The sequence below is a fragment of the Xiphias gladius genome, chromosome 11, assembly GCF_016859285.1.
Source record: "Xiphias gladius isolate SHS-SW01 ecotype Sanya breed wild chromosome 11, ASM1685928v1, whole genome shotgun sequence".
In the NCBI taxonomy this organism is placed as follows: Eukaryota; Metazoa; Chordata; class Actinopteri; order Istiophoriformes; family Xiphiidae; genus Xiphias; species Xiphias gladius.
The window spans coordinates 24,964,231-24,983,057 of record NC_053410.1 but is presented as its reverse complement, the minus strand read 5'-3'; the positions used below and the strand labels follow the sequence as shown (position 1 = coordinate 24,983,057).

The 18,827-nt window shown below is 43.3% G+C and overlaps 2 protein-coding genes across 7 annotated transcripts in view; both read left to right on the top strand.

Moving 5' to 3' along the window:
- sdhaf4 (succinate dehydrogenase complex assembly factor 4) overlaps positions 1-1,534 on the top strand; it is a 1,867-nt gene extending 333 nt beyond the window's left edge. Inside the window, exons 2-3 of the mRNA XM_040139418.1 lie at positions 54-167; positions 1,034-1,534. Of these exons, the coding sequence (XP_039995352.1) occupies positions 54-167; positions 1,034-1,143 (224 nt within the window). The 3' untranslated portion in view covers positions 1,144-1,534. The remainder of the gene's footprint in view (positions 1-53; positions 168-1,033) is intronic.
- An 877-nt stretch (positions 1,535-2,411) lies between these two features.
- cep68 (centrosomal protein 68) lies at positions 2,412-16,878 on the top strand. Of its 6 annotated transcripts, XM_040140191.1 has the most exons (10): positions 2,412-2,707; positions 7,493-7,584; positions 7,720-8,030; positions 10,735-11,101; positions 11,219-11,778; positions 14,357-14,555; positions 14,825-15,024; positions 15,225-15,347; positions 15,725-15,821; positions 15,933-16,878. In XM_040140191.1, exons 3-10 carry the CDS (start codon positions 7,752-7,754, stop codon positions 16,112-16,114), a joined length of 2,007 nt encoding a protein of 668 aa, XP_039996125.1. In that variant the 5' UTR covers positions 2,412-2,707; positions 7,493-7,584; positions 7,720-7,751; the 3' UTR covers positions 16,115-16,878. The 6 variants fall into 6 exon arrangements, with proteins under 6 accessions (XP_039996125.1, XP_039996123.1, XP_039996122.1 ...); XM_040140189.1 differs by having other exon boundaries at positions 7,720-8,018; positions 10,735-11,778; XM_040140188.1 differs by having other exon boundaries at positions 10,735-11,778; positions 14,828-15,024.
- The last annotated feature ends 1,949 nt before the right edge of the window (positions 16,879-18,827 follow it).

Genomic DNA, 18,827 nt, shown 5'->3' with positions numbered 1-18,827 from the left:
CGGACTGCCGTGTTGTCTCTCGGGGCTTCATTCCCAAACTGTGTCCCCCGCAGGGTGTTCACGAGCAGCCGGCGGAGCGGCGACGGACAAGGAGCCGCTGAAGAAAGCGAAAACCCCGCAGGGTCGGTTTGACAGCACCGAGGAGAAGAGCAGAGATGTCCTAGAAAGTGAGGATGATGCAGCGGGAGACTTTGTGTCTCTGCTCTGGACACAAACTGCACTCAGGGGTCGGAAGAAACACCAAAGAAGTACATCGTGCACATCAGCGCGCCTGTAATCAAAACGGAGTCCCGTGTATTGGCTTCTGAAGAATCGGATCAGCCTTGTCTAATTTAGAAATCACATAACGTTCACATCGTCCATTAGATAAACATGAAGCGATCGTTTTTACAGTAAACACGCTCAGTGTCCAGTTTATCAGCTCCACCCAGCCCGAACTAAGTCAACCTAATCCAGCAGCCCTCCTCCGTGGAGGCTCCAAGGTTTGGTTTGTGCTGAATCTGTTTCAGGGGCTGTAGTCGACGTTCTTCTGAACTGTAATGCAATATAAGAAGATGTGTTTCCATGGTTTTATACAGTGTAAACACTACCAGAATACCGGTCCTCAGCAGTACAACCTGCAGCCTGCTTAATGACATTAAAGTGAAATCAGCACCTGTCAAAGTTCATTCGTGACTTTGGAGACAGTACTTCAGTAAAACAATGCTAAACTCAAGGTCCACTTACTAGTATTTTCCAGAACTTTCAACCACACCTCCCTAGGTTTCATTTTCTCAGTCGTCATGTGACAGTGTTGAGCTTAGGAAGTTACAGCTCTTATTGGTTAGGGAAGACCGTGCACTGTGGTTGAAAGCTCAGGAAGGCGCTAGTAGGTGGGCATTGAGTCAAGAAATTGTATATGAAGGGTTGGGCTTAGAGCTGACCGCATGAGTTTCAGCTTGGCGGAGCTAATAAACTGGTGCTTTACAGAATGTAAACCATCTGAACTGAAGCAGCACCTTTCCGACTGAACCAGTGTCTTGTTGTCCTCCAGAGTTCCCTGATGACGTGAACCCTGTAACCAAGGAGAAGGGGGGGCCTCGGGGTCCAGAACCCACCCGCTACGGAGACTGGGAAAGAAAGGGCCGCTGTGTCGACTTCTAGTTCTCTACCCATAAATCTGATGTAACTCAGCTGCATTATGGAGATGTAGAGTCAGTTACCAGTTTTTAAACCATTGATTGTTTTTGCTGTAAAGGTCAGAAAAAGTGTTTCAGATCAGAAGGTGAGAGGAAGATGTAAACTGTTTCTGACTATGACTTTGTTAATACTTATAAACATACATGTTGGACAACGAAACTAGTTTAGCACAAGTGTACTTGAAGCGTGTCCTGGCTGTTAATGTTATGCATTTTGTTTGGGGAAAAAAATGTCATCAGAAATCTAATAAGTGAAGCTCTGAGACATTTTGCACACGGATGTTTTTGTGTTGCACGTGAGACTGTTCCTGTGTCCTCAACGTTAAGATCAATAAAAGGAAAAGTGATTCTATGTACAAGTCTTCACCACATATTTTTCAGCTATATATGTCCGTCAGACCGATAACTTTTTAGCTGAAAATATCCGACCATGTAGGCTTGCCAAATTCATCGATTAGGTCAAGCTGTAAGTTAGAACAAGCCGTTTTAGAAGGACAGGATAAACTGACCCTGTTTTCCCTTTGTGGTCACACCGAGACAATGCTGGACAGTTTAGAAAACACTTCTGCTGCCTCATTTTCAAAACAATCTCTAAACCATATTCCTACCGGTAACACCGGTCCAAGTTGACACCAGTCGTTCCAGACAGGATGTGCCTTTGGTTTGTAATGGATCATAAGTGCCTCCTGTTTGTGTGTTTCCAGAGAAAAATCGAATCAATCCTCTATTGAGAGGTTAAACGTTTCAGTAGGTTTGTTGTAAAAGCTTTATTTATTATCATCATCATTGTAGTGGCAGAGGCAGTACTGCTAGTGCTGGTATTAGTAGAAGTACTTGCTGCAAGTGTCTTATCAGTGATGTATGATAACGATGCATGCAGTTCTTCCTTCTCCCGCTAAAGGGGACTAAAGCGCCACATCAGCACAATCCCGCAGTTGAACGCTCATCTCAGCGGCATGCTACGTTGCCTTCAAGGCCCTCAGCGATATTGGAATTACGACGTTTCCCTACCCAACAAAAGACACTTGCGCCAAGACTGTGAACATTTGTGCGCATCATTACTTTTGTGTCCTTTTAAATGTAGCTACATCCCGCACACTGTTCACGTTACGCACACTGTATAAAAAGAAAAGTACTTATTTATTAGAACCGAGCGGAGCCTTCAGGGCGGGAGCTGTGCTACGCGACCGGATCTGAGGGGAAGCTCGTGAAGGCAGCGCGGTCGGAGGAAGGAGGCTGCGACTACACGAAGCCGCCGCTCCCAGCTACGACAACGGGACGCAGCGAGCCAAGCCACGGCGCCGCTTGTCGCAAAGACCCACACTTCCCTCCTTTGTCTCGCCGCGACTGTGAAGCTGCCTCGGCACCTCCGCGAGGCCGAACGCTCGGCGGCAGGCGCCGGGAAAGAGTCGGGTACCATAAGTGGGACGGCTTTAGCGAGAGGAAGCACGGCTCAGAGGGTCGTGCTGGCGCCGAATTTACGAGAAGATCCCAAAGAAGGGTGACACGCCTAGTGGCTCTTCCATCCGGTTTGTACACATCCAACCGCGAGATGTTTGAAACGAGTTTAATACGTGTCATGCATCTTTCATAGGAGTGAAACCACAAAGCCAGGACTGTCACTGCTGCTTCAACTTTCCGCCTTGTAGCATTGTGTAGGTTTCATGTTTTGTTTAGTCTCTTAACTCTCGTCTTCACATCCAGACTTCTCTAGTCAGCAGCTGAACACACACATAGGAATAAAAAAGAGCTTTTAACTGGCTGTGGCGAGGACGTGAGTAAGCCCAGGACTCTGAACCTTACACGGTAGGCTCCCCGTGTGGGTCACCTGTGCGCGTGTTGCCATGGTGACCCCCTGTGCCGGACCCACTGGATGTCAGCGTCGGCTCAGTGTCAATGGCTGACCTTAAACAACTGTGAGTGTGTTGTAACCAGCCAACTGCTCCGCGTGACTGGCCCACACATTTCCCAGTCCTGACAACACCGGAAACGGGGTGAACGTCCAGTGTTCCTCTCTGCGCTTTCCTTGCTCTGACGGGACCCGGTGTCTGCTGTGAATCTGAGTCAACAGTGCTCTGAAGCCAGCAGGAGGTCCAAAAGGAAAAAAAAACCCCACTGGCCTAGTGGATGTCAACAAACCTAGAGCAGGAACAAGTAGTTGGGTAATTGATAGGTTGATTGACAAGTGATTAATCAATCAAGACATTTAACAAGCCAAAACACCAGTCGTCCAGTAATCTGCAGCTGGTCCAGTGTGAGGATTTGCTGCTTCTCTCTGTTTTCCTAGAGTTGTAAACTGGAAAAACCCCAAACTTCTGGTGCTGTTTGAGGAGTCTGTGTGTCTCCGCACAGCGAGTGAAGTGTGCTCACTAAAGTGGAATATAACCAGGTACTGTATCTCTCTGGAGATGCAATGTTATTGACGTGAAGAGCCTAACACCCTTCATGGTGACAGTGCTGAGATCCCTCCTTCTCTGCGACATGCACCGCAGCCGTTACCGTGGCCGTGCACGCGTGTCTGCATTCGTCCCCACGTGAGATATTCTGGCTTTGTTTAACCTTTGGTGTCGTCTGGTGTGAAACACCGTCTGGCTGGTTTGGTGACATCGCACGCTCTGGACTGATATTCAAATACAGTCGTTTCCTCTTGTTGCCAGTTAAGGGGAAGTGATAGAAAACAAAGCCCCCGGCCGCCTGTTTTATCATATTCAAACAGCCAGCTGAAGGCAGCAGTGTCAGTGCACACTGAAAGCAGCGCTTAGGGCCCTTCAAAGCATCCAGTCTCTGTCTTGACACATACCCAGCCGTTTGACATGTCATCAGATTCGTCTAAAATCAGAGCGTTTCCGCCTGCTCTGACGGACCTCCTGCCGCTTCGCACTGCCTCGCTCATCTCTCCCCCACATTTCTGTCTTTGTGTGTCCCACTAGCACAGTACAGTACAGGAAGATGTTGCTGAAGGGGTGCACGACGTGGACAGGGATGTGGGGGGGAAACGAGGTAGTGATACCCGCAACTTATGGAGGCAAAAGCCCCCTTGATGTTGTCAGCAAATTGTATCTACTTGTGTTTTGGTTTTCTAGGACATCCTCGCTAACAATTCTCAGCGTGTTGGCTGAGGCACACACTTCTCGAAATTCAAAAAACATCCTTTCGGTTGAGTCTAGTCATAGTCACTTTGAGAAGCCGGTAATAACGGAACTCACACCTGTCGTTAGAATGCATCAAGTTTATTTTCAGTGAAACACCTGTAACCTGCAGCAGCAGAAGGATGTGAGGTACATCTGCAGTCTCCAGTTTTTGAAAGTACGGTGCGGCATTTGACACACAGCTGGCACAACGTCATTAGTTATTTACACACAGTACCAGATGGTTACCTGACCTGTGCTTTATCTACACAGTTGAAGTTTGTACAGTGAGATTATTTGAAGTGACTATTTTGACTTTAGGCGAATCTCCAAACCTCGTTTTCTCTGGATGATCCAACCTGTCAGCAGGATCATTACAGGGTGTTCTCTGTTTATGTACATGGCGGGTTGCTTTTCTCGCAATGTTTACAGTAGTGGTATAATGGTGCACATGTATACCCTCATATGACTGCTGCAACCTTTTTGTCAACAGACATTAGTAATGGAAATAATTGACAGATGAATTGATAATGGAGCATCATCTGCTGTTAGTGATGGTGATCTGTTTTCGATCAAGACTAATTGTCCTTGGGTCTCTTTTTTTTTTAAGATTGATTTTTGCACATCGAGCTTGGTAAATTTCCTGAAGCATATTACATTTTGAACCCATGAAGACTTTCACACAGTCTTCTCTGTTAAAGAAGCAGAGAATCCCCCACAGTTAATTAGTTGTACTCGCTTTAGACATCAGGCCATCACCAAGGCTGGGTATCAAACTTCAGTGGGTTTTTGGTACTAACCTAAACGTGTCTGTTACACCGAGTACCGAAAACCCAAGATATCTAATGTGTGCTCAGATTGATTTATTCTTTGATCAGACAGTACCTGATTTCAGTCCAGATTTTGCCAATTTTAGATTATTTCATTCCTGCTGCTTAATCACATTAAATCTATAACTGTCTTTGATCATGAGGTCAAATTTTCATTCCAAGACTTGGCTATTGGACACGGCCGACTATGTCAAATGGGTTAATGACTATGAAACCCAGTCATTAACCCATCTTTCACAACCTGCTTTTTCACATAAGGCATTTTGACTTGTCATAGGAGGAAAATTATCACTAACCCTATCATAAAATAAATCTCTAAAATGTTGACAAAAGTTTCAGTGAGCTCCAGCCAGATGTTAGTTAGCTTAGTAATGCTACACAGGGGGAATTCTAACAGCTTAATCATTTAGTCTATTTATTAAATGATGAATCCATTCTTTTTTTTTAAAATATTTTTATAATTTCTGTTTTTAGTGTCCAGTTGGATATCAGTTAATGAAAGTGAAATGTTTTCTCAACATTTCCAGACACTTGTGGTCCTGAGAGTGTAGGTACTATATGGAGAGATCCGTATCAGGAGAGAAAAGGTTGGATTGGTGCAGTGGTGCAACGTTACTGAAAGTCCAGTATTGAATGGACTCTGTCATAGAAACATTTCAAACATTTTTATTTCACCCAGTAGGAGTTCCATATTTGCACTTTGTTGGACAGCCACTGGTGTGTAGCAGACAGACCAACCCTGCCATTGTTCTCAGCACAGAATGCAGCTGAGCCAGCTGTTTTCCGACAAAGCAGTAACAGTGCACAGTGGTGTGAGAGTTGTCCTCATGATTTGTCCAAGGCTCTGAGCACATGGTCCCACTGGACAGACAGTATTCTCCCTTGTTGGTGCAGTGAGCGCTGGCAGGTCTGAGCATGCAGTCTTAATGAGATCAGTCAGGTGAGGAGCAACGTATCATTACATTGCCTGGACCCAACTGCAGGCTTATCAGGCCTGCTGCTTAGTGATCCCACAACAAAAAGTAGAGGCCTTCGACTCACTATGTAACTGGAAGTGTGTGTTTATGTGAAACACGTTTACAAGGAGTGCATTACTGATTTAAAACTGTAATCTCCATTTGTTGTTAATCCTATGGATTGCAAGGAGTACAATTTCTAGTAATTAAAGTGTACATATATGTGTGTGTGTGTACACATACACATACACATACACACTTCTAGTGGCATAGTGAGTGGAAGGTCTCTACCTTTTGTTGTGGGATCACTAAGCAGCAGGCCTGATAAGCCTTCAGTTGGGTCCGGGCAATGTAATGATACATTGCTCCTCACCTGACTGATCTCATTAAGACTGCATTCTCAGACCTGTGTATACTGTGTGTGTGTATATATATATATATATATATATATATATATATATATTATAGATTAAATATATACACACACAGTATACAATGTATAACATAACAATACATAAATATATAAGTTATACATGCAAAAGTGTACTGTATATACACCAAAATAATTATTTGTGTGCATTGAACAGTGTGATGGCAGCTGGCTGTAGTGGAGCACTTAGCAGCTAAAAAAACAGATGTTTCCCTCAACACCTGGTAGAGACCAACAACAGAGCTAAAAGAGAGTGATTAATGGGCTTATATTCATCAGTTGGACAAACACCACTCCAAATGAATGATCATGTATTTCTATGTCTGCTGTAGAGGTCAAAATATCAGGGTTTGGGTTGTTTTGTTGAGTAAAGTTTCAGGCTTGGGCCAGATTCAAGGTCTGGGTATATTAAAATGTTATTTATCTTTTAGTTATTTTCAATATCAGTCTTTCAATTTTTTAATTAATTGTTCAGTCTATAAAATCCCAGACATTTAAACATGACTTAAACATTAATCATTTTTTCAGAACTGTTGGGATTTCATTTTTGGCTCTAACAGCTTTGGGTCTTGGGTCAGGTTTGAGTTTCAGATCGACAGTCGGGTTTTGTCCGGTTGGTCTTAAAGACACGGGTATGGGTCTCAGTTTCAGACCTTTACAGAATTCTGTTGGGAACTCTGTTTGCCTTAAGAACTTTATACCATGAAAACATGCCACGTGTAGTGTTTTCAGCTTGTTCTGCTGCCCCCAAGTGGCCAAAAAATCTATATTACAGCTGCATTAAAGTTTAACTAAGTGTTATTGTAGTAATTAATTAATTGTTAATTATAGTATAATTTATAATTATTCTGATGAGTTTTTGTTTTTAGAGAAATGAGACAAGTTTTCTGCTATTTTTACTTCTCAAAGTGTCTGTGAGTGTGTTACTTTTTATCTTTATGTACTCTACTTCTTTCCTGTGTCATCATAGGGCTCCTATGTGCCTTAACACAGCAGCATGAAGTTTGTTGTTGAGAAAAAACTGGATAGAAAACTCTGCCACAACGTTGCAGCTCCTCCAAGGTAAATGAATGAAACCAAAGAAATCGAATAATAAATATAATTAAAAATTGTCATTATACACATACAGGACATCTTAACCTTTCTTAGAAAACAAAGTCTTATTTCATACCACTGAAAGTCTTTATATTCCTTTAGTTGACAGGACCTTCCTTAGTCTCCTCTCACCAATGGAAGCCAAGGGATGCAGCCAGCGATGGAAGATGCATCTCCCAGAATTTAAACACAGTAGAAGATGCTCGAGTTTGACTACAAAAGACAGTGAAAGAGACAAGAAACAGAGAGAGGGAGACAGAGGAGGGCCACACAAAAGTGTTTCTCTGGCGCCTACTTCCAGGTATCTGACAGACAGACAGTACGTGATGAGAAAGCCTCTCTTCTCTGCAGAACAGCATACGTCTATCTTAAAGAAGACACATCCACAGAGGCACACACAGGTGAGGAGCACAGTGAGTATTTATTAGGTTCCTAGAGAAAATGACACTGCATGTTTTGACCATTTGAGATATAAATGTGAATGTGATTTTATGTGAATCCCAGTCCCAGAGTCACTTTCCTGTAAAAGTCGTAACAACAATCTGACCAAGTGGGACCTAATAATATTTCCACAACACTTCCCACACTGCTAAAAATGTCAAGAATGAAATGAAGCCATGCCTACTATTTCAAGCAGCCCAACTCGAGTCTGCTGCTACGGTCACATGGCAGACTCTTGTCCCTGCAACACACATCCAACACAGCCCATTAATCATGGCGGTGAACTTAAGCCATCAGTGTTCTGCTCATTCTGTCGACGCATGCCTGCGGACACCGCTCACCCAAACGCTATGCCACTGCTTGCTACTGTTGCTGCCGCCGCTGACAGCGTTTCAAAAGCACCATAACAACTTTATTATATCATATTAAAAGCAACTGCCACATCAGATTAATTATGTCACTTCTGGGGGTTTAAGGAGTGAATTACTTACTGTGTTTGCGTCACGTTCCCCTCGGCTGTTGCTGCCGGCAGCGTACATTTGGCTGCGGGAAACAGACGCACAGAGTGGGGCTGAGGCCAGAATTTTCCCACCCATGCTGTGGTGGTTCAGGTTCGGCTTTCAAAGTGTTGGCTCTCCGCTGAGTTGCCGGGAATCGGCGCTCTGTGGTCAAAGCTCCGTTTTTGGTGCTTGTGCTTGCGTGTGCACGTTTATATATGCAGGGTTAGCGTGGGTGTTTTATCTATGTTCAATCTGAGCTTGCCTGGCAATCGGCTTCATACGAGGCTTCACGGTGCGAGTATTCTGCATATGCAGGTGCAAATGAGTGCGTAAGCAGATGCTGGGGCGCGTCGGTGCGTGTGACTTTGAGTTTTTGATACAGGAATTGGCTAAGTATCAGCATTTGGTTGGCTCTGGCGCCCTGATGGCTGCTACTGCGCTGATCTTCCCCTTGGCATTTCTTTGACTTAAGTGTCTTGTGGCGGGTGAGCTCATTCCTGGTTTGTCTAGCATGTGCATTATGATGCGTAAATTGTGGTTAACTGGTGATATGAGTACTCACCTTTTGAATATTGCAGAGTATTATGAGTACAATTAAAATTATCTTGCATACAATTCAATCTGGATGAAGCTTGTGATTGGGAGAGTATTCCTATATCAATCAAGTTGATTTATTAATTTAGGATTTTGATTATTTGCTACACAGTAGCTTGTCTTAGCCTGCTGTTGCATGTCACATGGAATGCTGGGTTTAGATTCGTCCATCTCAATTCACTAGATATCATGTTCCCGTGATGGTCCGAGGTGCTAAAGCAGAGGAACAGCATCAAGGGGGATGGTGCCATGGCCACACGAAGCAGTGTCGCTACATAGTATAATCCCCTCTTGGTCAAGGTACCGTAGGAGAATGGCAGCACAGTAGCTGATGCCAGTAGCAGATTAATAGATTCCTAATAGTGGCCTCTTACTCTAATGTGGTTGTGGCGGTAGGTTTGGTATTGTTGCAAGATGTTTCCTTGCGGGGATCGAGACAGTCAGAGCCGAGATGTCACATACTAATAGTTTACATATTCTTCATTTACATAATAATGTATTCCACATGAATTGGGTGACTGAATGATTCAAAGCCCCCCAGCTAGTTCGAGCAGCCCAGGTCAAGTCTGCTGCTACTCTCACATAACTCCTGTCACTGCAATACATAATAACACAGCCTTATAATCATGGCAGCCTTCAGTCATGATACTATGAGAGAAGTCATTGTACAATGAGAAGAGTCTGCAACATGAGAAAAAGGTTGATCTCATATAGTTTTCAAGAATTGTGGATGTACTGATGAGATTACGTGCGCACGTTTGGCTATTCTTTAACTGTCCATATATATATACTAAAATTACTAATCTTGAGATTGACTAATCTCATAAAATTACAGTTTTATTTAATAATGTTGTGCTTTTTCATATCAAAACTTCAATTTTTTCTTGTAATAGCGTATGAAACAACTTTGATTAAAACTCTAACTAAAATATTTCAAATTTATTCATAAAATCATTTTTATATATCTGTTTTTAATATGCAGGAACACTAATGTTCTGTTGTAAAAAGAAATCAGTTTCTCTAAAAATTCTAGTTTCATTCACGTCAACTGCTTACAGTGTTTATATAAAACACTTTATTTACAGCATCTGACCTAATAGGAATTTCACAACCTATTGCCTTGGCACTGTAAACTGTCCTTGGTGCTGTCGGAGGTAATAAGACAGGCAGCAGGATCCTCTAATAAATGATTATATTAATGAGAAAAAGTATCAGTGGATTCACTGTGAGAAGAGGGAGCAGGTCTCCCTCACACTCTCGATGGTCACTAAATAAGACTTCAACAGCAAAGTCAGTTTTAAAATCCATCAGTTGTGTAGCCTGAGAGAGAAGTGAGGACACTCTTCTTCATTCATACTCAACTGTGCTGCTCTGCAACAGTGACAGCACTCCCTCTGTGGACCACACACTCAATATCACAGAAGCATTGCATCTCTATCTGTAACCATTCTATCATGTCTGACTAGAGCCATTACAGGATATTTATGTTGTCTGTCTGAATGCCAGAAAGCTTTTACTTTAATAGATAAGCCAGCAATGTTACAATATCATTGTTTAATTCTGTCAGTTTTCTGCCTTGTAGGAGAAACAGGCAGGTGTTAGCAGTAGAGGACACACTGACATGAACTTCTTGACCAGACCGAGAGAAGAGCTGACCCCACAGAGCTTCAGCCTCACTCACAGAGACATCTCACCACCCTCGGCCTCTAGCGAAGACCTCGGCTCACCCTTGGGTGTCTCAGATCTCAGGAGCAGGCTGTACCATGAAGAACCCATTTTTGGATCACCTTTCTCTGCCAGCAGATCAGCTCAGCGGAACCTCTCAAGCTCCATCCTGGAGGCCCAGAGACTAAACCCTCCTCTGAGACCGCAACTGACCTCCACTGTCCTGAATCCTACATACACCCCTCGCTCAGAGTACTCAAGGCCAGGCAAGACAGAGAGAAGAGGTAGGGGGGGGACCAAACTATGCTCTTCTGGAGGACACACAAGTGGTGACCCCATGTCTCCCTATCAGGCAAACTACTGGGCCTGTGCCATCCCTAAAGCTTTGCCTCCATCTCCAGACAGGCACTCTGCCAGCTGGGATCCAAACAGGGAGTACCAGGATTTGCTGGACTACACCTACCCTCTGAGACCAAGACAGGTGATCAATGAGTGGGATAGCTCCGCGCTCAAGGGAGGCTCTCTCCTGCAAACAGACCTGCAGGACTCAGGGATTGAACTGGACCGCCTTTGTAGCTCCACCAGCCTGTCAGGGTTGGACTTTTCTTTGAACGGCACAGGGCAGTCCAGAGAAACAGGTCCTCTTGGCGCGGGTTATAGGTCCCCTGACCTGCCAGAGTTTACCAGATCCTCAGACGGTCTGCCCTCCAGTACCCTGCTCTCCCAAACAGATCCCGTGGGTTTGGCATTGGACTGCAGTAAGGACAGAGGTGGACTGAATTGTTACAAGAGTGATGATGATCACCAACATCAGCACCATGTACTGTCCTCCTCCTCCTCCACTGCTTTTATCCGCTCCACCAGTGTCTTTCCTCAACCTAGGTGTGTATGTGGGGAGGTGGATGAGGAGTTTTGGCCTCTTCCAGAGAGGCTGGAGGAGCTGCAGCTGCTGTCCAGACAGGTCAGTGCTGTGGACACTCGTGAACTTTTACTCAAGGACCACAATGGTGCTTTTGCATTTTGAAACCCATTACTACAAATCACTTAAAACTGGTTAAAGTAGCTGATTCTACACAGTTTGGAACACTTTATTGCCTTCAGTTACATTTTTTATGAACTTTTAATGTCAGTCAGAATGACCTTAAAAGGCTGGGTTACAGAATGAAATATATGGCCAACTTTGAAATTCAAATACAGTCCTCATCAAAATTATTGGCACCCCTGAATTTCAAGTACATAATTCAGAATATTTTCAGAAATAAATGCAAATAAACCAATTTTGTATAACCAGGATATTTTAATAAAATGTCCATGGTTACTGAATAAAAGAAAAAAAAACTTGGAAAACAGAGAAATAACACAAACACAAAATGTACCCAGGACACAATTATTGGCACCCTTCACTAATATTTGGTTGCAGAACCATTGGCAACAATGACAGCCTCTAAATGTTTCTTGTAGCCATCTAGAAGCTTCTTTTCATTTTCAACCATTCATTTGTGCTGCTGGAATGTAGCTTTGGGTCGATGGCCCCGTTGAAAGACCCAGGACCTTCCCCTCAAATGTAGTTTTCTGAACCTGGGTAACACATTTCGCACTAAAATGCCTTGGTAATCTTCTGATCTCATCATTCCTTTGATACATTCATTGCCTCCAGTACCAGAGGCAGCAAAGGAGCCCCACAGCATGATAGAACCTCCACCATGTTATACTGTAGGTAGCGTGTTCTTTTCCTTATGGAATTAATTTTCGTCACCTATCAACAAACTGAAGCACTGCATTCCCAAAGAGCTCTACTTTGCTTTCATCTGTCCATAGAACATTATCCCAGAAAGACTGTGGCACTGTGGTTTTTGCAAACATTAGTGTTTTTTATGCCTTTCTTTCAATAGTGGTGTCCTCCTTGACCTTTGCCCATGGAACCCTACATGGTTTAATATGTGACGTATGGTACGGGCTGAAACTGCCACTCCAGATTGCTCCATCATCATCATCATCATCATCATCATCATCATCGTCGTATAGAATAAAACATATTACCAATAATTTCCAATACCTGTTGAGGATTGTGTTTCAGCGAGTAACAGGAAAGACTCTGAAACCTAAATGTTAGACTTCACGGTGTCAGTTAAACATACTAAACACGAATAATGAGTCCTTTGTGTTTTACCTAACACATAGGATTCCTTATTTTCTGTTTTACTAATCTGAATTGAATGATTATTTATCTTGAGTATAACAAACAGGAGAAATTCAGAATTTTAAACTCAGTAATTCAACAATCTGGCTCATATCTGGATAAAAGAAATGACATTGGCAGAGCAAACGTTCATTATTTGTTCCACTTTATATTAAGAGAAGCATGTTGAGAGTTGTCCTCACCAGTTGTATAAACTGGGCAGGAGAGAACACTACAGCTTTCTGGGGCCTGAAAACTTAAGTACAGCTAATTATTAGCTAAATATGTAATCTCTAAGATTTTCATTTAAAACCAATGTCTGTTAAGTCACTCTCTGTCGCTGAATGAGGTAACAGGATCACGATTGAGCTTATGGTCCACTGATGAAAGTATTGCAATATTTATATATCTGCAGTTTTACGAACTGGGCGTCTGTGGCGACATTCAAAGAAAAAAGTGCTGTATTAAGTTACTGCCAATGCAAACCGAACGTCTCCTACTAATGCAGCCTCACATTAAAAGCATTTAACTTGCGAAGCCCGAGTCGACTTTTTACAGTCGGCTTAGTAATTACCGCTATAGGTCATCAAAAGTGCACCAACAAAACAACAGTCATTTCCTGCGTTGTTGGTCAGCAGATCAGTTTGAAATATTGCAGGAAGTAATGGGACAGGAAGGAGCAGCCACAGTGATCCGTTAGATGAAGAGCTGCAGGCGACAGGCTGCACACCTCCGAGTCCTCAGCGAGGTAACCAGCTCCTTTCACTGTGCCCTGCTGTTCGCAGACTCACGCCTTGCGCGTCATAAAATAATATCACGGTTGCTCACAGAATGATGGAAGAAGGCCAATTATAACCTGACTTCTTTATTAAAACAACGATAGTTTGTTTTGCTGCCCCAAGAATTCTGTGACCTCTGGTATTAAACCCTTTTGCTGTTAGCACCAGTAACCACAGGTGTTGCCAAATCGACCAGGACTGAAATCTTTGAGACTGACACTTTAAACCGACCTACTCATTTCAAAAAGTAGAGCTGTGTTCATTTGGAGCTGCATCGAAATGCAGTAGTTTTAGGATGCAACCACATCAGCTCCTACTGAACGGATGGAAAATTCCTATTCAGAACTCAGTAACATGGAGGTCAAAAACATGCCTTCTTGATTCTATTGACTAAACAGATGAACATATCTATAATCTAAAAGACCAAAAATCTGGGTCATGCGGATGCATCAGCAGCTCTTCAACAAAAGTACGCCTCATCGAAGATTAAAGACGATGGAAGGAGACACAGACAGTGGATCAGTGTTTTTCAGCTTTAATGTTCCTCAGCTAAAGACTGACAGTATGCCCCCTATGTGCAGGTGAGGGAGGTGACAGCCCGGCTCAGGCCTATCACAGCCAGCTGGGAGTCTCTGGAGCCAGGCACCCCTTCCATCCTCTCCTCCATCGCCCTGCCAGGAAAGCAGGAGGCCGAAGACGAAGAAAAGGACGGCAACAGTCAAGGCACAGAGGAGGGAAAAGATGAGCTGGGCAGAGAGGAGAGGAACGCCACTCAGACGGGTATATATTATATAAGTATTAGCTGGATGTTCAGATTTTGGGCCTATACACTCTTAAAGGTTCAGTGCACCCAAATTACAACTATACATATTTTTCTCTCTTCCTCTCTAGTGGTATCTCTCCATGCAGATAGTTATTGTTTTATTTGTCCAGGTTCTGAGATATCTGTCCCTGAGACTCCTGCCTCTGCACCAGAAAAATGGGGAATAGCATTTAGTTTGTGAAAAATTACATCTCAAAACTTTCAAAAACCAACTCCTGTCCGTCAGCAGCTGGCCACAGGGGCTATGAGGCAGCGAGGAGGACTTCTGGAGCCTGGCAGGAGCCTGTTAGAGGGGGACTGAGTCGGTCCAGTCTCAGGGAGGTGGAGGCTTTGGTTGAGCAGCTGTGTGGCCTCACCCTGCCTGGCAGCCAGAGGAGCAGCCAGGAGGGCCAAGAGCAAAGTCATTCCCTGATGCAGCACATCCAGGTAGAGACATGATCTGACCTGTCATACAAGAGTCTGACTGTAAGTCAGAGTGCAGTATTCCTATAAATGATAGGATGATACAGTGGAACACTGTCCTCGTAGTGACACAGCGTTCTGACTGCATTTGAAATCTAAGATCTGCAGGGTTTTTCTTTCCGTGCACATTGCGATGTGACCAACAGATATTGTGCATGTTTCAGGTCTTCTGTTCACACCTGGAGCAGCTCATCCAGCAGCTGTACACAGTGTCAGAGAAGATGGAGCTGCTGGCTGCACCCACTGTGGACATTGACAGTGTGAAGTCGTCTTTGGCTGAGTATCAGGTAAGGACTGCGCCTCGACATCCTCTTATACTCCAGAGTGGTGCAGACAGCAGACTTTCCTGTTGTTCTCTTTCCACTACACTGGCTGGGTGGACATGTTAAAATGTATATGATAGGGCTGTCACGTCATATTTGAAATTCGATTCATTTTCAGTTTTCGGTCGTTCTCTTTGACTCTGCATGCTTCCACGAGGTTCATGCACTTTGCAGCACGGTGGAGAAACTAAACAAAATAACAGACTTCTTGTTTCCCATTTGGATGCCTTCAAAAAAAAGAAAAAACAGAAATACTAAACATTTTTTCAAACACTCAGTGGTTACCACTTGATATAAACGTTGTGTTATGCTGGCAACATAATGTGACAATTTGTTTTCAGAGTTTCCAGAGAGAGGTGAGCAGCCATCAGCCCCTGACCTCCTGTGTTCTGCATGCCGGACAGCTTCTGCTCAGCTGCATCAACACCACGTCTCCACGTCAGTCTGTCAATTGTAACATTATCAACAAAAGCTCAGATGGAAAAAGCAAAACATTAATCTCATCATCTTTTCACTAAGTCTGTTTGTATTCTGTCTCCTGATTTTCAGTTCTAAGAAATACCCTGCTGCTGGTCGAGAGACAGTGTGAAGCTCTGCAGACCAACACAGAACCCTTGTTCTCCTCCATCCTGTCTGCCATGGACAGCCTAACCCAGCCCAGTCACCCCAGTTCACTCCAGTGGTGCAGAGAGGAGGACCCACCTGTGGGCGACCAGAGGTCCACTTTGTAAACAGACTGTAGGACACGTCTGTGTACAAGGACGTGATTTATTTCCCTTTTTTTGTCTTTGTTTTCTCATTTACTTCCATCAATTCTGCTTTTTAATACAAGCTTCTCATTTAGGATTCACAAAAATCACAACTGACTTTTTTATACATGTTAGTATGTTATGCCATTCATTTGGCTGTGAATGGCATAACATGCTGTTCGTTTATCATTGTAATGTCCAGAGATTTCACAGAAGTTTACTGAAGGAAATTTTGAGGGACAAGTTTAGTGTCAAAAGTGGACTGATCATACTGAATAATATAGGACATCAAAGTGCTCCTAAAACTCTGTCTGAAGGATTACATGTTTATATGTCATAATATTGCACTACTTTTTCTACTTATACTTACTTACACTTGAGTTTTTCAAGACTTAATGCTCCTCCGATCACTTGTAATGCATTCAGTCTCTCAACCAATTACAGAGAAGTGACTCTGTAGCCAGAATGCTAGAAACAAAACAGACACGATGAAGGGTGGTCAGAGTACTACACTATGTCTGTCAGTACAGGTCTGTGGAATAAGACAGGATGAATAAAGCTAACAGCTAAAATCTTAATCTGACTGTGAGCAATGAAGCCCGTGTGCCATCAATTTAAACAAGACTAGTTCAAAACCTAGTACATGCCTGGACCGTCCTTTATCTGTTTGCTTCTCTCCTACTCTTTGTGCTTACATATATAGCATTTTTATACAGACCAATTCCCAATAAAGCTGTTCTGATTTACATTTTTCTGTTTCTGTTGTCAGAAAAGGGAACAAATATGAAATACTGACTGAAACGCGGCCCATTGAGACTAAATGTTAACCAGCAGTCACTTCCCAGCGATTTCCAAGATGCTGCTCTGCTCTGTTAAATCCTGATTTTATAACCGCAACGTCGTCTGACAAAATCACCATACACATAAGTTGAAGAAAACGGCTGTGCTGTGATTTCGGCTGTATCTACTTGTAAATTGATCACTCAGAGAGAAAGTTAGAAGCTTATTCACGTCAGCTGAATGAGATTCAGAGAGAGGTGTGTCTGTGGAGGGAAAGCCTGACCTCGTTCCTGCTACAGAAAATGGCTACGGTCTGTTTGAAAAGTCACTAGATTTGTCAATAGGTGTTTTTGTGAAGAAAACTTGCTATAAGGGTGTGAAAAGTCGGTAAATCTAGTGACAAAGGCACGAAATTGGCAACACTACCTGTTAGTGCCCCCCTGATAAATAGAAATTGTTTGCGCCAATTCATTTTGAATGAGCAACGGCCAGTGGTGTGACTTTATCAGTCAGCCAGTCAGTCAGGGACATTTGCATTCGTACGGTGGGCCCCGCTGTTGCAGTCCAGCCAAAAGGCTATTTTAAATGGATTCACTGAATTTTAATAAAAAGTTCAAAGAGTATAAAGGTCATTAAATTGGTAATATATATTTAATGATTCTGGGTGTATGATGATAAATGAATAACAGATTGTTCAAAATGAATCAAGCCTTTAATGGCAACTGTCTTTCATATTCCATCTCATAGATTGTCTCCTGTGTGTTTACAGCCACACTTTTCATTTTGGGATTGCTTTCATTTTCAGAATGCTCTCCTTCCTTTAAAGATGTGTAAAGCAGTATGCCACCTTAACCTACGGAGCCTCCCGAAGGTGCCTGGTCAGAATTGTTTTTCTCACCTACTTTTGCTTTCCCTCTGATTCACAGGAGCAGTTAGTGTGTTGGTCCAGTCCACTTATGATACACCACCAGTTTAGGAAAACACTCTGCAGAGGCTACAGAAAGGAAAGATCATGTATCATTTTACATGACGCATTTATTTCTCATTTCTCCTTTTAAAGACTGAGCTGTGACATGCAGCCACCAGCTGCGACCAGCTGCAGCTGCTCGGCTGAGGCTGTGGTGGTGGATATGGTTATTGCTCTGGCTGCTGCCGTGGTGGGATCTCTGAGGCTATGGATGCGGCGTCTCGTTTAGCACTGTTAAGCTTATGTGAACCCGCGGTGTTTCTATCAGACATAAAAGATGTGTTACCACCATGAGTAGAGGAATACAGAGACTTCAATATAATGGTCAGCCATCACAACCATGTCGATCCACCGCACACACACACATCCCCTGCATGTAGTCTGTGTTACATTCATTATAAACTAACATGTCAGCATCGTAACAATCATAGAGACAGGGTCATCCTTTAGTTATTGTCATAATCACAGCTGCGGTCTGTGTCAGTCAGCCTCGGCATAATGCTGTTACTATGCTAATAATATATCATAACACAGCTCAGCCTTTCTCTATGGATCAGGGAGAGTGCAAAAGATATTGCGAGGTAACAAACGCAGAAGAATTTCATAAAAGCAATCCCCGGGGCTCTGTAGGCACCTGAAGTGAAGTCCACAGATCAGCAGTTGAAACATGTTGCCAGGAGCTGTGTGTGGGGCTCAGAGCTCCACAGTAATAGCAAACAGCAACTTTTCAAAGCCTTTTTAACATCCATTTTGTGACTGAATCCTTAGCTCATCATTTAAAGACAAAAAAGGGTATAGAATTAAGAATTTATATATTTTTTACTTCAAGTTTACTAATACATGATCTATGAATTAAATGAACCAGTATCTGACGTCAGACAGTTGAATCAGTGTTTGAGGACATGAACAGCTCTGTGTCCGGCCTCCATACACTCCAGTCATGGGTTT

Excerpts from the sequence above, each read along its gene's own strand:
- cep68 (XM_040140187.1), top strand. The coding sequence starts at position 7,752 with ATGGAAGCCAAGGGATGCAGCCAGCGATGGAAGATGCATCTCCCAGAA. Across the intron at positions 8,031-10,734 it reads ACACACAGGTGAGGAGCACA|GAGAAACAGGCAGGTGTTAG; the intron begins GTGAGTATTTAT and ends TCTGCCTTGTAG. Across the intron at positions 15,348-15,724 it reads CGTCTTTGGCTGAGTATCAG|AGTTTCCAGAGAGAGGTGAG; the intron begins GTAAGGACTGCG and ends ATTTGTTTTCAG.